This window comes from Parambassis ranga, chromosome 5, assembly GCF_900634625.1.
Source record: "Parambassis ranga chromosome 5, fParRan2.1, whole genome shotgun sequence".
Classification (NCBI taxonomy): Eukaryota; Metazoa; Chordata; class Actinopteri; family Ambassidae; genus Parambassis; species Parambassis ranga.
The window spans coordinates 15,486,613-15,507,893 of NC_041026.1; the positions used below are offsets into that span (position 1 = coordinate 15,486,613).

General features: G+C 39.9%; 1 protein-coding gene across 1 annotated transcript in view; it reads left to right on the top strand.

The window, feature by feature from the left end:
- iars1 (isoleucyl-tRNA synthetase 1) overlaps positions 1–21,281 on the top strand; it is a 41,585-nt gene that overhangs the window by 14,864 nt on the left and 5,440 nt on the right. Inside the window, exons 12-27 of the mRNA XM_028405773.1 lie at positions 945–1,036; positions 1,829–1,927; positions 5,262–5,388; positions 6,917–6,990; positions 8,658–8,852; positions 9,057–9,143; positions 9,962–10,045; positions 11,725–11,869; positions 12,039–12,159; positions 12,362–12,453; positions 12,683–12,760; positions 13,257–13,378; positions 15,328–15,430; positions 15,510–15,593; positions 17,856–18,030; positions 20,111–20,223. Of these exons, the coding sequence (XP_028261574.1) occupies positions 945–1,036; positions 1,829–1,927; positions 5,262–5,388; positions 6,917–6,990; positions 8,658–8,852; positions 9,057–9,143; positions 9,962–10,045; positions 11,725–11,869; positions 12,039–12,159; positions 12,362–12,453; positions 12,683–12,760; positions 13,257–13,378; positions 15,328–15,430; positions 15,510–15,593; positions 17,856–18,030; positions 20,111–20,223 (1,791 nt within the window). The remainder of the gene's footprint in view (positions 1–944; positions 1,037–1,828; positions 1,928–5,261; positions 5,389–6,916; positions 6,991–8,657; positions 8,853–9,056; positions 9,144–9,961; positions 10,046–11,724; positions 11,870–12,038; positions 12,160–12,361; positions 12,454–12,682; positions 12,761–13,256; positions 13,379–15,327; positions 15,431–15,509; positions 15,594–17,855; positions 18,031–20,110; positions 20,224–21,281) is intronic.

Sequence of the window (21,281 nt, forward strand, 5' to 3'; positions counted from 1 at the left end):
ATCAAGTAACTCTTGTTGTATACTCAATTGGCCAGGTGGCGAAATGGTTTCATTTTCTCAGTGGGTAGCAGGCACATTTCCAGCAAGTCTTCACACATGTACAACCATGTTGTAATGAGTCTCTGTGAGAGCATAACCAAATATAGTGCTGCCTGTGAAGCCAAGCATCTTGTTGAAAAGTCATCTTTATGAGCTTCCTGCAAAGTGCACTGTGAGCATGCTTAGCGGCAGATGAACCAAATGATGGTATTGATTAGATTGTTTGCCATAAAAAATGGCCTGCATGACAAAATGCACAGGTTTTCTAGTGATATTTATCAATGCTGTGTGAGCACACTGTTGCAGGTAATTGTTTTTTAAGAAAAGAAGAAAAACAGCTGCTGGGTGATTATTAAAATATCTTAAATAATATTAGCCATGTTACACTAAACACACACTACCGTTACTTAGGGACTGTAATATGTTAGTAGAGTAAAATATAACAGAATAAGAAATTACTAGTATTAAGCTGATGTGTGACATTTTCAAAATTATGTTTTTCTCTGAGGTGCAAAAGAGAAAAAAGCCTGGATACAGCAATAAATTACTGCGGAAATATGAAAAAAAATTGCTGCATATTGTTTAATAACACATGCAAACCAGAGCCATAAACGCTTCAGTTAAAACTGCATTAAATGTTTGCCTCTTCTTTTAAATTAAGTGGTAAAAGAACATGTTTTTACAATAATAAAAAGGATTGTCTAATTCTCAAAAAGCTTATTAAGGTTACCTGAAAACAGTTACTGACCATCAGTACCTTGTTGTCTCTGATGTACTGTCATTACAGATGCAGCACTCCACATGTCTGACCAGATCTTATCCTTTGTAAACATAAAGCCTGTTTTTTTTAACCTGGTATTAAAGTTTCTATATTTTTATCTCATTCTTTTCATGTTGCTTTTTAGGATGCTGATAAGAATATCATCAAGTGGCTGAAGGAGAAGGGTCGTCTCGTCAATTCCAGCACTTTCAAGCACAGTTACCCATTCTGCTGGAGGTGAGACGTGTATAGAATTCAAATTTCAAAACTAATATTACCCATGTGGCATGTAAATGTCTCCCTCTGACTCAATTAAACTAACAGCTGCACTTTAAGTCTTCCGCTGTGGCTCTTGTGGCACTTAAAGAATAACTGCACCTGCTGGAGATGAGGGTCAGAGGTCACATATGTGGAGCCTGGCTTTTCAGTTTCAGGCAGCACAGATGTTCGTTGGTGCGGCCACCCCATTCAAGAGCATCAGTGCAATCAATTGACGTTTTGTGGTCTGCACAGAATTAATTCAGAAAGCCAATGTCAGTTTGTTGAGGTTGGATATAACCTCAACATGCAGAAACAGACATTTTTGGAATAGACTAAATCTCTCTCTCTTGCAGCAGCAGTTGCCAACCAACCTAAGCAGGATTAATTAACCTCAGTCAATAAGCAGAGATGTCCCCTCTGAGCCAGCAGAAGACCTGTAGACATAAACTGTTTTTGTGTGTTACTAAGGACTTATCACATATAAAGTAGAACAGTATTAAAGGGAGTAACATTTGAATGAATGAAATTGGAATAAAGGGTAGCTATCAGCCAGATATAAAATACCACATTTCTTTTTAATGACCAGTAAGTGTGGTTTGCTTCTGCTTCTCTGTGGCTAAGAAAGACTTGCATGTCGTATGCACATTTTCAATATTGAATATTTTTACATTCATTACATCTGTTGGTGACAAATTTAATAAGCATATAAGGTGGCTAACACCTAACTGCTAATCAAAATAATAATAATTTATAATATTTTTTCTACAGGTCTGATACGCCTCTGATATACAAAGCTGTCCCCAGCTGGTTTATCCGAGTCGAAGACATGGTGGACAAACTTTTGGACAACAATGGGAAATGTTACTGGTAAGCTGTTCTCTGAATCGGTGATAACTGGCTTGCAGCTAAGCTAAAGTAAAGTGGCAGCTAAGAGCCTCTTCACAAACAAGTGATCTTAACCGCTTGGAGCTTAGACAGACAGCAGATTTTTTCCCCCTAAACAATTACAGCTGTGACTCTGTGCCACTATATCAAGTTGTTGACCTGTCTCTGTAGAACAGCTATCAATGGGAATAACAATGTTAAAAAGATTAGATTTTTGGTTTTTATTTTCACATACATGAGGTTAAAATCTTTCAACAAGGCATTTTAGCATGGCACACACAGGGCCAGTGTTTTATAGGAAACATTAGCATGATGCTAATTGTAATGGCAGAACATGGGGAAAAAGGAAGCGTCAGCGTGATGGCTTTGCTAAGTGGTATTACCCCTGGTGCTCCCAGTGCTCTTTTCTGAGCCACAGTAGCTGCCTCTGGTAATGGGACTGTCAAACTGAGATGAATGACTAGCCGCTAGGAAGGTGAAGACGCTCAGACGCACACAGACACACACTCGTACGTTACGTAGAAGCCGACACAAACACACACACTACTTTAAAGGCTACATTCCTTATCTAAAGTGTACTAGTGTTACATACACTCAGTGGCCAGTTCATGAGGTACACCTATCTAAACATATTCAGTAAGTTGAATAGGGGTTTCTCGACACAATACAATTTGACCACAACACAATATTCAGTTTAAACACATATGGAAAAAATGTGTTGCTCTTTACACCCATGTTTGTTTTTAAGCAACTTTTGGCAATCTTCTATGTAATATAAAATTCTCAACTTTTATTATTTATTTTATTTTATTGACTAGTCAGCAGATTTATTTACCTGCATGGTCATAAAATAATAAAATAATTCCGACACACATCTCAGAACCAATAGTAGTTTTTTTTAATTGCATGGTTTGTTTTAACAGCCAATGATTAAATTATAATTACAGAAAATAGACCAAGAAAACCAAATTCAACATGAAATCAAAGCAAATGTTCATGCTTAAAAGCTTAGTAAAGATTTATTGTAAACATCTTTGAATTATATTTTATACATGAATATTTATGATGGTAAATGTAGCTGACGCTGCCATACCTTAGACAGTGTTTCCCATTACAGATCATCGGGTGTGCCTTGGGAAATGATCCATTTCACTTAATTGATCTGAAATTTATTATTCATTTACTGTGCTGTGGGATTTAAATTTAAATGTAAAATATGTGCCATTGTTCAATAAAGGTTGGGAAACACTGACCTAAGATACCTTTAAAGCAGATGTGTTCTCTCTCTCTGTGTTTGTGTGGCTGGACGTTGTGGTTGTTACTTTCATGCCACTCTCTAATGAGGCTTATCCTCTAACCCTAATTATTTTATTTTGTTGAAAGATTTTTCCTCTTTAATTAGACTCACAGCTGACTTATAGTCTCAAGAAAGACTGTCTGTCTGTCAGTCAGTAAAGGTTGCCAGCTTGTCAGCTTTATAATAAAAGTTAAAAACCTTGTGGAGTTCACTACATTGCTATAAAGTTTATAAGAGCTGCTGAGAGAAAGCAAAGTGCCAGTTACTATATTCTCAAAGGGATTTGTTCTTATAATCTGTCTGTACTGAAATGGTGCAGTGCAGACTCAGACTGAGTATCTGTTGAGAGAGTTCAGACTGATTTCACCAGATGCTTGTCTGTCAGAATAAATTAATGACTGAATTAATGAGTGCTCAAAGAGGACGTGTCTTCTGAGGCTCAAGGGTGAAGGATGCTCGGCCCTGTCGTGTGATTGTAACCATTTATTTAACCATGCTATTTGCCTTGTTCTGTCCACATAGATGCTGACATAAAATCAAATTTCTAATCAATGACTTAGACTTGAACTATCTAATGTTAGCTACATTAATTGTATTATATTGGTTTAGTGAGGTGTTGAAACCACCAGTCATCCATCTGCTCCCATTAAACTTGTTGATAAGTCGGAGCTCAACACCCCTGCCTAGTTACAGTTGCTAAGCTATGATGGGTCAGCTGCTGTTTAGGCCTGTATTCAGTGTCCCACCTTGTGCTTCAACACATCTTTTTATTCCTCTGTTTTTACCATCATGCACACTCTGAATCAGTCACCTTCTCTGACCATAACCTCTGCCCTTCTGTCTATGGTGAATTCATCAGCTGTGACTTATAATAGAAGGCTGAACATGTTAAATAAGTCTTCTGTGTCTCAAATACAGGATAGCACACTTAAAATTCTACATTTAGCACAAAACCGAGAGAAGAGGAGGGTAAGGAGTGGGGAGGGTAGGTGGTGAGCAGCAGCAGAAGGAAAAAAAATCATTAAATTGATATATTAGGGGCCTAAATAGAAATGCCTCCTACAAATGGGAATTGATGAACTCTTTGCTCAGCGCATGGATCCTGACAGCGATTTATACCCCCACCACACTGTTCTCCTGAGCCACATGGCCAGGCACGGGGGGGTTGGAGGGTGGGGTGCGATGAGAAAGAAATAAGAGAAAGAGGAAGAGATTGTGAGATAGTGGATTAAAGTTAGAAATCAGCCAAGGCAAGAGGAAAAACTAGAAGAGTGCAAGAAACGGGTACAAAGGAGGACGATGCCTTGGAGGAGATTTTAACCTTTTGCAGTTGAGCTTCATAAAGAGAGCGTTGGCAGTTTATTTTTCAGGCTAAAAATAAAAGAGTTGTGTAAAAGAAGCCCAGCTTAATAAAGGAATCACATTTTCTAGTGAGTAAATGTACTTTATCTTAACATACATGCCATTGTGTGCCTTGAACAGGAATTGATCTATGTATGGTATATAAAAGGTCTTTGAAGAGGTCTTACAGTTTAAATTTACCTGTGAACTGTGTGATGAGTTTTCTGTGAAATCACACAACTTTTTCCTGAAAGGTGATTTTGAAGCTTAGTGTAACTTCAGCCATCATCTTCTCGGCAGCCTGAATAATTAAAATAAGGCCCAAAAGGTGGAGCCGTGCTGCTGAAGTGGTAAAGCGTAAGCAGGCAGATTACAATTTGATATTGTTCCCACCTGTCACCATGGACTTGATCTCTCCATTTTGAGATGTTCCATTACCCATTTACCCCCCTAATACCAATTCTGATATTGATCTTTCAGTCAAAATAGTGTCATAGTCAAAACCACCTTATGAAACTACAGCCAACTTAGTTTTAGTGGTGCAAAATGTTAACACATTCTTGAAGATATACTGTTCTAAAGCTGCTGTTTTAGAACAGAAGTATTGATTTCTGGTTGTAAAAGTCAGAATGAGCAAATATGACTTATAACATGTTCTTATGTGTCTTGTGTCTGCAGGGTTCCTGAGTTTGTGCGTGAGAAACGTTTTGGGAACTGGCTAAGAGATGCACGTGACTGGGCAGTTTCAAGGAACCGTTACTGGGGCACACCGATCCCCCTCTGGGTCAGCGATGACTTTGAAGAGGTCAGCAAAACACACACTTATTATGCTTTCATTGGGTACTTAATGCTGCTAATGTGTCTTTGTTCTCTGTTGTAATCACGCAATTTGTCTGTGTCATGGCCAAATACCAAGATAGTTACTCCTCTTCTAATAGCGGGCTGGCTGTAATGTTGGCAGCTCTCACTACTCAATCTGGGCTAAGCATGAGAGGGCATAATTGAAAAGTTGAACTCTATGTAAGTCTCACTTTTATTTACCATAGAAATGAGTTTGGGAGGGGGTGGTTTGTCTTATGCCTTTTCAAAGGAAGATTGGTTTGCAGCAAGGCTCTCATAAATTGGCTGTGTGAAAATTTCTTCCCGCTGACCTCTTTTTGACACTCACATAATTTAGCATATCTGGCGCTTTTCTGTGTGTATGTGGAGGCTTGTGTAGGAGAGACTTTCTGGCATGGCAGAGTGAGGTGTACATGGTGTCAAACCAACGAGTGTAGCGTGACTTCTAACTGCAGTCAGTCAGCTCCCCTCAGGCACCATTATAGAGTGCCTCCGTAAACTCAGCACATGAATGATTCATTAATGTAAACGGCAAATAAACATGGACCAAAATGTGTTTGGTTTCCCCGCATGCTGGTTAAGACGACTTCAAAGGTCTTAAAGACAAACAGCTATTGGGGTTAAAGGAAAGAAGTCACACAAAATAAGGGAAGGAGAGGGGGAATAAATTAGCCTGTAAAGAGAATAATGAAAAGAAAGGGAGGAACTTGTGAAGAAAAAGAGGCCGACAGTGGAGGATGGGGCCAAACTGTAAATGTTTTGTCATTGGATTGGATGTTTTTTGCCGAAACAGTATGACAGTGTGAAGTAGACTGAACTGAATAGAGATGTCAGAATTAGGTTGTTTGAGCATTTGAAAAATGAAGTGTTGGTCCCCTGGCTGAAAGAGGGACAGCCAGCGACCTGCTTGCTGGAAATAGCATTGTGAGTGTTTCCAGAACACTTGCGCTCCCTGGTGCCTCCCTCACACACCCTTCAGCGTCAAATCGCGCACCCATATCTAAAGCTGTAAGAGTGCATGTGTCTGTGTTCCTCTGTATGATTTCTGTCTCTCAGTATCTTTTCTTATTGTTTCATCTTTTTCTGTCCCCAGCTTTCTGGGTATGTTTTTTTTTCCTCCACTGTCGGCTTCTTTTTTATCTCATGATGGTGTAACAGGCTGAATCTGGGCCATGTTACCTGGTGCTGTGGTGAAACTAGAGCAGAGCCTACAGGTTAACTCTCTGAGGAGACCTGATAACACACTTTACCATACTTTCTAATGTAAAGTTACTCAGGAGGTGTGATAAAGTAGGACTACTTATAAGTTCTGTTTCTAATGCAACAGTCCAAATGTCTTCAGTTATAAAATAGTACAGATACACAAATAAAAGTAAAGTCCTTTGGTCAATTGAGTAAAACTTACTTATTATTTATTTCCTATTTGAGTAATATTTTATTCAGTAAAAGTACATGAAGTATAGCTGTGAGTGTTGTGCTTTTGCCTCTTTCAGGTGGTGTGTGTAGGGTCCATGGGTGAACTGGAGGAGCTGACTGGAGTCAAAGTAACTGATCTGCATCGGGAAAGGTGAGTCACTGATGGGCCACCAAGATTAGCAGCCACCCAGTTCAACATGTCTTCCAGTGAGTGTTGCAGCAGTGACAGCCAGATACAGATTCACAGGCTATGTGAGAGCGGGGGCTGACATGTGATGATGCATAGTTGATGCCGTGTCTGTGCCTGTGTATGTGTCGGTGCATGGATTTCATTTTAAATCTGCGCCGGTTTCCTCTAATGTGACCTGTCTGCCTGAACCAGACGGGTGTTGTGGTACACAGATCGTTTTACTCTTCCGCCCTTCATCTGCTAATTACGTTTAATCACTTCCTTGGGGCTGGCCATCTTTAATTGATGGGCAAGGAAGAGTTTACTTTTGTGAGACTCATGAGTTTGGGTTTGTAGGAGGTTCTGGGAGATTAAAAAAAATTGAAATGACAGTCTTTAAGATTAAGAAATACATCTCTAATCTGAATAATTAATTAGCCATGTAGCCGTCAGTCTGATGTTTAAAACATTTCTTTAAAAGCCTGCGTTACTAAAACATGGGAGCAAAGCATGAATGTTGTGCATCATACCTCTGAAACTGTAAATCAAGTGACATTTCAGTTTACCCCTGTAGTTGTCTGACATGCAGATGAATTGAGAGGATATTACATAACGGGATTAGTTCAAATTGCATAAGCAGCTGATCAGAGACCTCGAGCATCTAGACTCCTTCAGCTTAAGTAATAATTATGCCATTGTCCTAAATATACCTGTTTACCTAAATATAAGTGCTTTCCCGAGACTTTAATGCCTTGTGCCTTTAAAGATGCAAAATTCTTGTGGATCCATACTGCATCTCAATATTTATTTGTTATTAAATCCTCCATGGTTGATAAACACCTGCCTAGTTTGAAGGGTTTTTTTTGTCACACCAGGCAGTTGATAATCTCGACACCATCAAATTCATCTAAAAAGAATTATCTAGGAAAGATAAAAAGATACAAAAGAATGTGTGGACCACTTAAACTAAGTACTAAAGACTACATTATTAGATGTGAATTGGCCAGCTAATAGGGGTCTGTCATGGCTTTGCCTGCCTTACAGAACATTTTAGAAAAATCTTACATAACAGCTTGCAGAAATTACACATGAAACTTCTCACAATGTACTCAGCAGTTCACTTGTTTTTTTGGAAAATTCCTGCTCAACACTCCCCTTTGATTTAATTGGCCCAAAAGCAGGACTCCATAAGTAGCTGAGTGCTGCTACAGAGTTTGAAAGGTTCTTGGGTAAAGAAGGTTAATCTGCTAAATAGACTTTTTTTGTTGTTAGGAATAAAATCACATCAACCCTAAGCGGTTGCAATTTAAGCAGTATTCATTCATATTTGTTTTAAACTCAGTTTGAGTGAATCAGTAACTTAATCTGTATCCTTCTCTCTGAAATGGATGACCCAATGCAGTAACCTAACCTTTTTGTAGTCGGTGTCAGCACAGCATAAGACAATGTTATTCTCTTAAACCTCTGTACAGTGAAAGTAGCCTAAATACCTATAGACCTGTGATTTTATCTGGTGTACAGATGTTTAACAGTTTCCCCCCATGTCATTAATAAAACAGAAGTCAAACTGCTATTGTTTCCATCTGTCTCAAACAATAAAACTTTTTTTTATTTTTGTCCCTCCTTCTGCCCACACTTTCTCTGCCCAGCATTGACAGTCTGACCATCCCATCACGGTGTGGTAAAGGCACGCTGCGGAGGGTCACGGAGGTCTTTGACTGCTGGTTTGAGAGCGGCAGCATGCCTTACGCTCAGGTTCACTACCCCTTCGAAAACAGGAAGGATTTTGAGGACTCTTTCCCGGCGGACTTCATCGCTGAAGGCATTGACCAGACCAGAGGATGGTAAACTATGGATGAATGCATAGACGGATAAGATGTGGGCGACTGATTTCATTAGGGGAAGCATGAGAGGAGCATGAATAGATGAAAAGGAGGCAGAGGATTGTGTTAGCTAATAGCTCATAGTTATCAAATGATGCCAGTTGGGAGAATTGTGTTACGAGTTATCTGAGTTACTCTGACCTTGTCTCTTGTTTCCTACTGAAGGTTCTACACTCTGTTGGTGCTCTCCACAGCGCTGTTCGGCAAACCACCCTTCAAGAACGTCATTGTTAATGGACTGGTCCTCGCTAGGTCAGTCCATTGTCTTATCAAACTATCTTGTCATTGTTTCTCAGTTTGATATGGCTTGACTATTTTTTAACTTTTAACCAAGCCTGTGGCTCTTAACCCCAGTTGTTCCATTGGGAAAAACAGACATTTTCAGGTCACAAATGTGTCATTTCTTGACTAAATGAAACATTTGTTGGAACACTTGGGGCATTTGCAGCTGCAGAAATGTGGACTGAGGAGTATATATGGCTCCATGATGGTATATGTGTGTTGACGTATAAACTTCAGTGCTCATGTTTAAATTTGTACGTTTGCCAGAGACACAGAAAAGAATGGAGGTCTATGGCACCGAAGAATATGCTGCTGTTTATCAGATTGCACAGGCAAAGCTCCATAGTACAATCATTTTTAATTTTTATTGGTGATTTGTTGACTGAATTCACAATATTGCCTGCCATTTAATTTCACTCAGTTTCAAGCACAGTTTAATGCAGAGTTGAGCAGATTTGATCTTTTCTAACCCCAACTGAGTTCTGTTGTCGGTCTTCCCTCTCTTTTGTTTCTCTTCACCTGCCCATTCATACCCCTCCTGATCATGCTTCTGTTTCTCATAATCACTATTGTATGTGTGCTGCAACATTCGGCCCTCAGAGCTGGTCTACAGCAGGCCTGCTTGCCCTCAGCCCTGGGGTCTAAATGCAGCTCTGTGCTCACAGGCCTGCTGACCTGGAAGGACTCGACTAATCTGAATACCAAGTGCATGGTTTCCAACATGCACTTTAGTGCATGCATGCATGCATGTGTTTGTGCATTAATGCCTTTGCTCCTCACTCCTGCAGCGATGGACAGAAGATGAGCAAGCGCAAGAAGAACTACCCGGATCCCGGATTGATAGTGCAGAACTATGGAGCCGATGCCCTCAGGTCAGCTTTGTGCTTGAATGGGCGCGAGAGTGTGTGTCTCTGATGTGTCGGTGCTTGTGTGCCGGTGGCAGAGTTGTGTCCGAACCTACCTTATGTTATTAGCAAGCATGGTTCTGAAAGGTTTCAATCTACACTGAACCAGGACTCAGCTCAGTCCTGCACACAGCGTGCACATACTCATGCATACTGTACAATACACATGTCCCTCTTCATACATACTCTGCTTTGCCCTGAGCTGTAAGAGTGCCACAGCCATATGGCGTAATGAATAAAGCACTATGCAGTGGGACCATATGCTCACATATACACTAATGAAGAGTGAGTCGCTAGGATGAAGAGAAAAGGGTGACAGTGTTTGTGTTCAGCTCCCCAATCTTTGCTGAATAAAAACGTTTATGAGAATTGTTTGGGCAAACACTGTTGAATGGAAAGTGAACAGGTGGCAAACGGAGGTACAGACTGGAAGGACTTTTTTGTTATAATCTTTAAACTTTGGAAAGTGACAGACACATATCTATGATCTTTTTGAGCAGTTAATGGTTATTTCTATCCTCTGTTTTATTTCAGATGTGTTTCAGAGTTGCAGCTATAAAAATCAGTCATGGGTATTGCATTACATTGCATCACATCAGCCTGTTTCTAGAATCAGGACGCCCTTTCTTTCAATCGGTGTGTTGATGCCTGCCAAAGACCATTATATTGATAGACAAGCATTATTTTGATGATTTCTCAGCAGTGTTTGAATTCAGAAGAGGGGAAAGATTAATTTGCACTGTGTGGCTTGCTGGTAGTAAAAAAATAGAATATTCTAGGTGGACATTTAGCCTAAAGCTAATCTAGGCTGGACAGGCGATTAGCTTTACATGATGAAAATGCAACCTGCCACTCAGTGTTTTTTTGTTATTTTTATTTAATAGTTTCCTACAGTGTGTGTATATAGAGAGAGGAGACTGAAAGTCTTGGACTAAATCTCTACAGTGAAGCTTAAATGTAGTTTTCAGTTGACATTGGCTCACGACACTCTCAGCAGTTTGTTTGTTATAGAATGTTTTCAGTAGAACTCAGTGTAACATATCTGGCAGCTCACATACCCATGTAACAATGGTTGAAACAATTAAATAGCAGATTCTAATCTAGTGAAATATACATTTTTGACCCACATACTGAAAAAAAAACATAAATAAACAATGCTTAGGGTATATTTCCCTGTAATTAACCACTGCATGATGCAGCCTAATGCACACACATACTAATAGATTTTGTATCATAATGCATCATATACCAAGTAATAGTGTTTAGACCGGTTTGTTTCACTGATTAATCTGTGAAAGGAAACGGCACATTTATGTTGAGTAGCTTGGCATTTTACATTAGCTGCTTTCACTTAATGTTGGTGCTGTATACTTTTATTGGATATTTACTGTAATCAGCTGTTTAGATGACAAACTTTGTTGGCAAAATGCTGCTCTGATATATAGCAGGCATTACACAGAACTTTAAAAGTAACTGTGGAGACGTGGATAACTGGGACACCACCAAGTCTTTTAGGTCCACTCACTCATAAACCATGCAGACTTTGGTGCTTAAGAAGCACACCACCCTTGCTTCCACCCACACATTTAAGTTCTAATTTGTGCACTGTATGCTCTTACCACCACATTTACTGTCTCTCTCTATAGGTTGTACCTCATCAACTCTCCTGTTGTGAGAGCAGAGAACCTGCGTTTTAAAGAAGAGGGTGTGCGGGACGTTTTGAAGGATGTCTTCCTACCATGGTATAATGCCTACCGCTTCTTGGTGCAGAACGTACAGAGGTTACAAAAGGTACATTTGTAATGAAGTCAAACTTATTATTCTTACAGTCCCTGCTGTTTTATTTGGCAGTTTCTGCTCTAAAACCCAGCTCAGCTTGATACTACAGCCATTTTCTGTGATTATTAAAATGTTCAAATTTTTATCATATTTTGTTTTGCTTGTTTGTGTTCATGTGTAGGAGGATGGCATTCAGTTTCTGTACAATGAAAACACGGCCAAGCAGAGCGACAACATCATGGACAAATGGATTCAGTCCTTCACGCAGTCCCTCATCCAGTTCTTCAAGGCTGAGATGGATGGTCAGAAACATCATTTAAAACACACACATGCACCACATACACACACAGACAGACAGCTTGTTCCCACAAGAAAGTTGACACAGGCTAGTATTTTCATAGAAATGAAGAAATCACATCCTAAAATACTGTATATCTTTATAACCCGTTAATTGTGTTTTTGCTGCTTGGGTATAACTAAACTGACTGTTGTTCCTGGTTGCAGCTTACCGCCTGTACACTGTTGTGCCTCGTCTGGTCAAGTTTGTGGACATGCTCACCAACTGGTACGTGAGGACCAACAGGCGCCGCCTGAAGGTGAGATCACAGCATTTGTGCTTATCAATTTTGTTAATTAAAAACAATGATTTTTTTAATATCTATAATCATCCTACATTTGTGGAAATGTTATAGCAATAAGGCTCTTTGTTGTGAACATTTGGCTGACTTTGACTCAGGGTACATGCGCTGATTTCTGCTAGGGCATTTTTATCTTTTTACTGTTCCAAGGGGAAAGAACTTATTGATGTGTATGTGAACTTTGCAGGGAGAGAGTGGCACTGAGGACTGCCTGTGGGCGCTGGAAACCCTCTTCAGTGTTCTGTTCTCCATGTGCAGGCTGATGGTGAGTCATTCGGGTTTTGTGTGTAAGTGTGTGTGTGTGTGAGAGAAAAGAGATTGTATGGGGGAAATTTCTTGTGGTAAGGTTTTGCTTTTGTGTATGTGTGAAACAAAGACATAACGCTGTATGGACGAGGTGTGTTTGTGTGCTTGCATAGCTATGAATAATGCATGAGTAGTAGGAGTATTTATTTATACCACATCAAAATGTTTGCATGTGAGGCGTGAGGCACGCTACGAGGCAGTTAGCCTAACCCAGATCAATACAGATCAGCTCAGGGCTATACAAATTAATTAGCTGTGGGTGAAATGGAATAGAATAACATTAGAAGTAATCTCACAATGGTGAGATTCTGTTTGAACTTTTGCTCCATTTGAGATGAAAAATGTACTTCTGACTTTTCAGACGTTTATGTCGACAGTACAGAGCATTTAATAATCTTCCTCTCTTTTCTTTTTCTCTCTAATGTCTCCTTGCCTTCTTCCCTCTTTTCCCTCAGGCTCCCTTCACACCCTTCATTACAGAGATGATGTACCAAAATCTGCACCACCTCATTGACCCTGCCTCTGTTGAAGAGAAAGACAACAGCAGCATTCACTATCTCATGCTGCCTCAAGTCAGGTTGGAAAACATCCATCCAATAAGCAGTTTGTTAGAGGATTAAATGTTTTTGTTTGTGTAAATCATCGGTATTAGATGTGATTGAAAAGTTCATGGCTTGCAGGAGAGTGTACTGTTGTGGAGCATACAGATCCCATATCATTGTATTTCTTCAGATGATCCTAATAGTTACCCCCTCTTGCAACTCTGCATCATCTGCAGAGTCACCCTTTAGATTCATCAAGGTGCCTTCCCCAAGGAGTCTTTAGCAGGTCTGATTCTTACAAAAACTGTTAGATTTTACACAGGTCATGTGGTTTAAATGGCCCTTCTTACAACATAGCACCTGGTAGCTAGTACAGCAACCTCCCTCCATTTCTTACAGGATATCCACTGCTTATCTAAACCCTAATCTAGTTCAGCCAGAGGGCATAGCCTTACTTACAATCTGAACTCCTTGGAGTTGGAGCTTTTGAAGCTCTGGCGTCCACAGTAGTTTCTAAATAAGTGTAAAGCTTCACAGCAGTTTTTCCTCCTTGTCTTGTATCCATTCTGTCTGTTTATCCCTGCCACAGCTTTCATTATGCTGTCTTCATTCTTCATTTTTTTGCTACATTGATCCACATTTATTACCCAGCCTTCTTGTAATCTACAAAATGATCACTCTTTGCCTTTTAATCATTATTGGAAGCATTACTCAACAAATTATTGCTTCGATATAGCTGAGTTTTAGTGTCTGCTCATGCTGTCAAATGCAATTCATGGCTCTTTGTTCCTGTATGATGAAAGTAAATCACAGATTTTCATCTCTGGAACAAAGTCAGTCACAACCACAACCTTCCCTTAATTGCTTGTTTGTGTTTTGGGGGAAAAACAAAACAAAAGAAACTATTTTTGTGGGTTATAAGAATGTGTGCAGTTTTATCAGCGACTGTGGAATACTCATGCAGACACCGTCTTAGTGATTATTTCATTTCCTTCACTTTAATTACTCCACTAAATGTGTGACTTGGTGGCTGATCAGTTTTGTAGTGCCTTGGAGGAATGTCTAATTGTCCAAGCTTAATTGCATCATCTGGAACTGTAAAAAAAAAAAGAGAGAGAGAGAGAGAAAAAAAAGACATGATTAAATGTCTATTTGATTTAGCATAAGGAAAATAGTTTGTGTAATGGTTCATATAATCTTTTCTGTCACTCAGTGCTGCTGTTTTATTAGCTACTCATCCTTCCTACTTTCAAATGGGACTACTTCACCCTCCCCCAGAGGTCAGGCACCAATCAGGCAGTGGAAGCAGCTGCTCTTCAATCACCTCATTAAATGATTGGCTGTCCCTGACGTCTCTGCCTCTGCTTTTACTCCTGCATTGTGTGTGCACACAGAGAAGCAGACTGCAACATGCATAAATTAACAAGCATTGTGTGCGTGCACACAAAGTATGTAGGGTTGCAGAGAGTTAACGCTAATATCACTATTAGGCATGATTATCAGTGGCTGTGCAGCTTTAATTTAAATGCAGAGGTGTAAGTCTCAGTGCACCTTATTACTGAATGTTCCTGTGCTAAACTAATGACTCTGAACTGTCTTTATTTATGTGTGGTGGCGACCCTGCCATGCTCTGTTATTCATTTTCCCCAAAAGATGACCCAGTTTAATTTCTAAACCACTGCTGCTGTCTGAGTTACACTGAAAAAGCACCCACCTCATTTAACTGTGCCCTGAAGTTTCACAGAATACACATTATCCCAAGAGGAGGTGTTGTTCCTATTATAGGAAGGGACCTGGGTCACATGACACTCTCACTATTAGCTTCAAAGCTCCTGCCAGTTCCAGGTTTGGTTGAAACTCAGACTATAAATTTGGATATTCAAAGTTTGATTTACTGACTCCTTATCAGGGCCCCAATGCAGTGGATATAATAACATAATATTTAAGTACTTATAATTTATTGTCTCCTCTTTCTGTTTTACAGAGAGAGTTTGATTGACAAGCGCATCGAAAGTGCTGTCTCTCAGATGCAGTCTGTGATTGAGCTGGGCAGAGTCATCCGAGACAGGAAGACCCTGCCAGTCAAGGTATATAAAAATATCCCCTTCCACTTATGCTCTTATTATGATGTGCTGCATTGCTTTAGCTTTTTGCTGTGTGTTTCAGTACCCATTGAAGGAGGTGGTAGTTATTCACCAGGACCCAGAGGCTCTGAAAGACATCCAGTCCCTGCAGAAATACATTCTGGAAGTAAGTAAACTCTTATTTAGTTTTGTGTTTATTCCTTTTGTTTCATAATTGTTAGCTTTAAAGTTGTCTTGTAAACTTTTTATTGTTACCTGTACTGCCATTATCACTGCATGCTTACACAGTGGAACATGCAGATTGATGACAAAAGTCTGTTGGATTCATACAAGCAGTGTTCAGAAGGCTTATCATCGTATCTCTTAAGTGCTGGAAGTCATTAGGTGGCAAACACAACTTTGAGGGTATTTTGTAATATTTTTATACCTTGAAATACAGCTGTCTTCCTAGCTGAGGAGTTACTGATGTGTCTTAGATAGAAAACAGATCCCCTTGACCTCATACTATAGTTTGGGGGAGCTTTGACACAACTTACGGATTAGTGGCAAAGGGGCTTCTCTGTTGCCATCCTGCAAGTTTTATCTTAGTTCTAGCTACTTCTTATCTCGCACTCAGTTTCATTTTTGGTGGAAAAAGCATTCCAGTTTGCCATCTTCTAACTTCCATCCAGTAAACCAATTTTATTTGAAAAGTGAGAGCAGTTAAGGTCTTGTAGCCCATCGAGGGAGGGACCTGAAACTGAAAAAAATGTTTTATTAGATACAAAATTAATGTGCACCCTCAGATGCAGAACAAGTCATTAATATTTCATTTTCTATAGAATTACAGACTAGTATAGGTATAGAGTGTGAGAAAAATGTAAAAAGTGTTATTAACTATTGAAATCAGATTTTCATAGGATGTCTAAGGCAATTACAACTTTTAGTTAGACTTCCACTTGATGTAAAAAGCCAGACTTGCCTGTTATGAATGTCAAAATGTGTTTAATTGCTATGACATTTTTGTGATGATGCTGATGTTTCTGATGTGAGGCTGAAGAGAAACAATAGGAGTATTGCGGCCATTGTAAAGTACGTTTGTCTCTTTCTGAAGGCAAAATGTTTCATTAATCAATTCTTCCAGTGTTCAGAAGGAAGCGGTTAGTAACAGAATAGGACTGTCCATTCTGTCCATCTAAATATTAGCTGTGGTCAGCTTTGCTTTGTTGACAACCTTGTCGATGACCCCACTGTCTGCTGAGTTTCTACTGAGATCAAGACACCCTGCTGAATATCAAATGAGTTGTTGTTTGAGCTGACAGAAGCCTTAGTGTGTTGTTATGCACAAACATACTGTATATTGCCGCTTTCACAGTCATCACACACAAATACACACAGGGCCATATTTACCCTCAAGATAAAACGGATTCTTTTTGTGGATTCAGTGCATTGATTGAATCCAGTTTTTAAATAACCAAGTTCAGGTTGAAGCAGCCCTCTACAGTAGCTTTTCTGTGCTCTCTGTCAGTAAGTCAACTCTGCTGGAACTCACTCAGAACCCGCAACAGTATGATTGACTGAAAGAAGCCATGGATGGCAGGGCAGGGTGGGTGTCAGCACAGCTAAATTTAGTATTTCTATTGCTTCACCAGATATGAGTGGATCACAGATTTTTCAGTCCATTTAGAATGAAGAACGAACGTTTTTGTATTGAAAAGCTGCGATGCTGACTGAATAAGAGGAATGGCTTATTGGAGATTTAAAGATCCACCGACTTACTGACTGGTTGATTTCATGGCTGACTTACTCTTTGAGTAAATGACTCTGTGATCAATTTTGATTTGCCCTCAACAATACATGCCTGGAGTAATTAAAGTTGAACTTTTTATAGTTAGTTTGATTGCCGTTGCTAGGCACACACACACACTCACACACACACACACACACACACGCACACTCTGACTGCACTGAGTTAAGGTGGTGCTCGCGCTGCCGGACCAACACAATGACCAAACTGAGAAAAATTATTTTCCGTAAATAAATAATAATTATCGGACCAAGTAAGTGAAATTGGATAATTTCCCATGGCACACCTGGTGATCTCTCACGGCACACCGGTTGAAAAACACTGTTTTAGACAATAGTTCCCACATGAAGTTCTCATGCCAACATCGTCTTGAGTAACTTGCTCAGTATTTCTGGAAAGAGATGTTGCTATTGACTTTTTAAATTGTATTTCTTTTGGCACATTGATCGCCACAAGCGATTGTCATCTAGTTCCATTATATTGGAGAGAAAGCAGAAATCTCTGGCTGATATCTCTTTCACTAGATGGAATAGAATGGCTGGGCAGGCCAGGCAAAAAATTGTGTTTTATTTTGGGGTTAAGGGAACAACAAAACACTGACTGTACTTTTTCTCAGACATAGTGTCTTTTTTTTACCCCCAGGAGCTTAATGTGCGAGAATTGACACTTTCGACAGACAAGGACAAGTACGGTATCCGCCTGAGAGCCGAGCCCGACCACATGGTGCTAGGCAAGAGACTAAAGGGAGCCTTCAAATCCGTCACTGCTTCAATCAAGGAGCTCACCAGCGAACAGCTAGAGGCCTTCAAAAAGACAGGTATTAACTATGGAATAAATAAATTGCAATCATAAAGCTAATTCTGCAATGTAAACATAAATCAACAGCTTAATGTTGTAATTTAATTCTCTATTCCTATTAGGAATTAATCATCAGGCTGTAATGTTGCTTAACAGATATTGAACACCAATCAGTGTAAATGGTCAGTTCCTGCAATAAAGCCGGCTGCTGACAGACAGACAGTTTATCTTCAGAATGCAAACCCTAACCCCTCTGAAACTATAATCAGAGCTTGAGCAGGGATCAAAGCAGTGCAAGGTATCTTGTCTCTCCAATTATAGAAAGACAAGGAGAGCCCCCAGAGTCTCAGGGGAAGGAAGCAGCAGAGGTCAGCTGGGCTGTGGGAACTTAAGATTTCCAATCACTTGGATGTTTGAAGTCTAGCCAATTGGAAGGGGAAAAGGAGGATGAGCGATAGAGGGAAAGTGATAGATGTGGTAGAGCATGGTGGAAAAAATGTCAGAGAGAGGGAAGCACACAGATTAAATTGTGAATAGCACCACCAAGTTCTGAATGTAATCTTTGTAAGGGGCGATAATGAATAATGCAATATGAGCTATTAAAAGATGAAAGCGGACAAAAGGTATTTGATACCTGACTACTGATCAGTCAATTAGTGGAATATCTCTGATGCAGAGAAAGATGACAAGATGACAATGTGTGTTCAGCAGCAAACCCACTTTTAACCTTTTGAACAATTTCTGTGTTTAAACCAGAACTCAGACGGTGTTTCTGTTCAGACAAGGAGGCCGGCAGTTTGTCCTGAACCTGATCAGTTCATAGCTATTAATCCTCACCTATCCCTTTGATCCCATTATTTTGGTGAAGTAGAAGCAAAGAGGTTAGGAGAGGAAATGGAAAACAGCAAAAAAGCAGGGAGGGGCGCAGGAAATCAAAGTGAGAAAATCTCAGATTACAGAGAAACAGAGTGACTGTTTCACCCAGCCGCTGGGTGTGGAGAAGTGAAGAGGACAGGGGATACACTGTCATGGTTTTTTTTTTTGTCAGGATACAGACATGGATAATTGCTGCCACAGGCAAAATAGAGATATGAGCCCACATAGATTGAGTTTGCTGTATTGTTTTAAAGCTCAGATCTACTGTGTGTATGTGGATTAAAAGACACAAGTTTAAAGGGTCTTAAAACAGAAGCACATAACCTCATTCTGCAGCTTCTGTAGAAGCATCTCAAGAGATCAACCTGCCATATAAAGACTAATTTCACAGAATCACTTGGCAATTTATTCATATTTAATTAGCAGGATAATTGGGAACTAAATTGTTTATCGTCACATTTTCCTCTGTGGTCCACAGCCAGCATTGATTCAATCTTAATGGGCATCAGTACGCATAATGCCATGCCGTTTAATCGTCTTTTTAATGATTAATTTTCTCTTATCAGTGTTGTGGATTTTGAAAGTCTTATAAGCAACAAAATGTACAAATTCCGTTTGACACATGCATTGTTAGAAGTTTTAGTAATACTTTAGTAATTACTATCCAGTGAATAAGTGAACTCTGTGGTAGCAAACAGTAAAAAAAAAAGCCACTGTCTAACCTAAGCAATACTCCATTGTTCAGGTTGAATAAGCACAATATCCATTTCAAATATTAGGATGTCTGAGTCTGCCTGTTGTCACTTTTCTTTTTTGTTTTGTTTTTTACTTTTGCTGTGGTCTAATGGGAAAAAGACACAGTAATAGTGCCCATATTAGCAAGTCAGCAAACATTGTTCATCATTTTGAGTAGATGAGTAACTGTTGGGTCTGATTACTCAAATAAGCCCAGAAAACCAATGACACATTCCTCTTTGTCACGCTTACATCTTGGGTTAGCTAGCTCATTCCATGGGCTAAATTTATGGACGGTCTCTGTGACAAAATATTTTGTGACCCATCAGTGTAGAATGCACAAGTAGGTGTCATTTACATTTGTAATTGCTCTAACTGCCTAAGAGGGACAACTCGGGGTCGATTTATTGTATCAGTTAGCTCTGTGTTCCCTGGGTGAAGACAAGGCTGTAGCTGATGTTATTTTATGTTGTCTGGTTTAATTTAAGGGACCATTGTGGTGGATGGCCATGAGCTTCATGAAGAGGACCTGAGGATGATGTACACCTTTGATCAGAGCTCAGGCTCTGCAGCACAGTATGAGGCACACTCTGATGCACAGGTAATGCTCGGAATTTTCATCCATCCATCCATCTTCTTCCATTTATGTGGGTGTGGTCACAGGAGCAGCCAAAGCTCTCTCCTCAGTCACCTTTTCAGACTCCGAATTCCACAGTAATTTTGGTATTCACCTTGCATAGGGAAATTTAGATTGTTCTCAGCTTGTTAACAGCAAAGAGAAAGGTCTGGAGGCACAGACTCACACCACCTCCACCGTCCACTTTTCTCCCTCTCTTAATGCTTGATTACTTCTGTTGTTAGGTGAATTGAGCTACAACGTGTAATGTAACCGGATCTAAAAACATAAACGGTACTTTGCTGCCATATACTGTAAATGCATTTATGCGTCTCCACCGTGAGTGTGATATATGAAATAATTTCACAGCTAAGTGGAAAGCAACGTGAATTCTTTTCCCACAGGCCCTCTCCAATCAGTGCTCCTCCAACCGTATACACACCACACGGCTGCACCTTAATACCAGTTTACTGAGCTGGCTTTTTAATTCTTTCTCTTACTCACTCACATGCACTGACTCTCCAGCTCCCATCTGTCCATCTCTCTGTTCTTTCTCTTATATTTTGTTTCTCTGTTGCTTTTGTGTACTTTCTGTCACCCTGTTATCTCTTTCCCTCCTCCTTCCTTTCCTAGAGTGCTAGTCCTCCACAATACTTTTACCTTAGCGACACATAGAAACAACAGTGCCACCTGCTATGTTGGTTGTTTTGTAATGGTTGGTCCTTACATGAACAGTTTGTCCCATTGAGTCACAGTGATGACGATCTTCATGTTGTGTGAAATTCTTTTTCTCTCTGCTACTATTCTGTCAAACGCATGTAACTGTGGGCTGTACGTTATTAGAGTAACTCATACTGTCCTGACAACCCTACACCAACTTATTGTTTACAGTAGCAGCAAAATATTTAATTGGAGTCTTCAAGATACAGTGTGTAAGACTTAGGGGAGTTGTAGCAGGAGGCCAACACCATCTCCCCTTGCTGCTTTGTTTTTTTTTATTGATATTTGTGCTGTGTTAAGCTCTTTCTATCTTTACTGGGAGC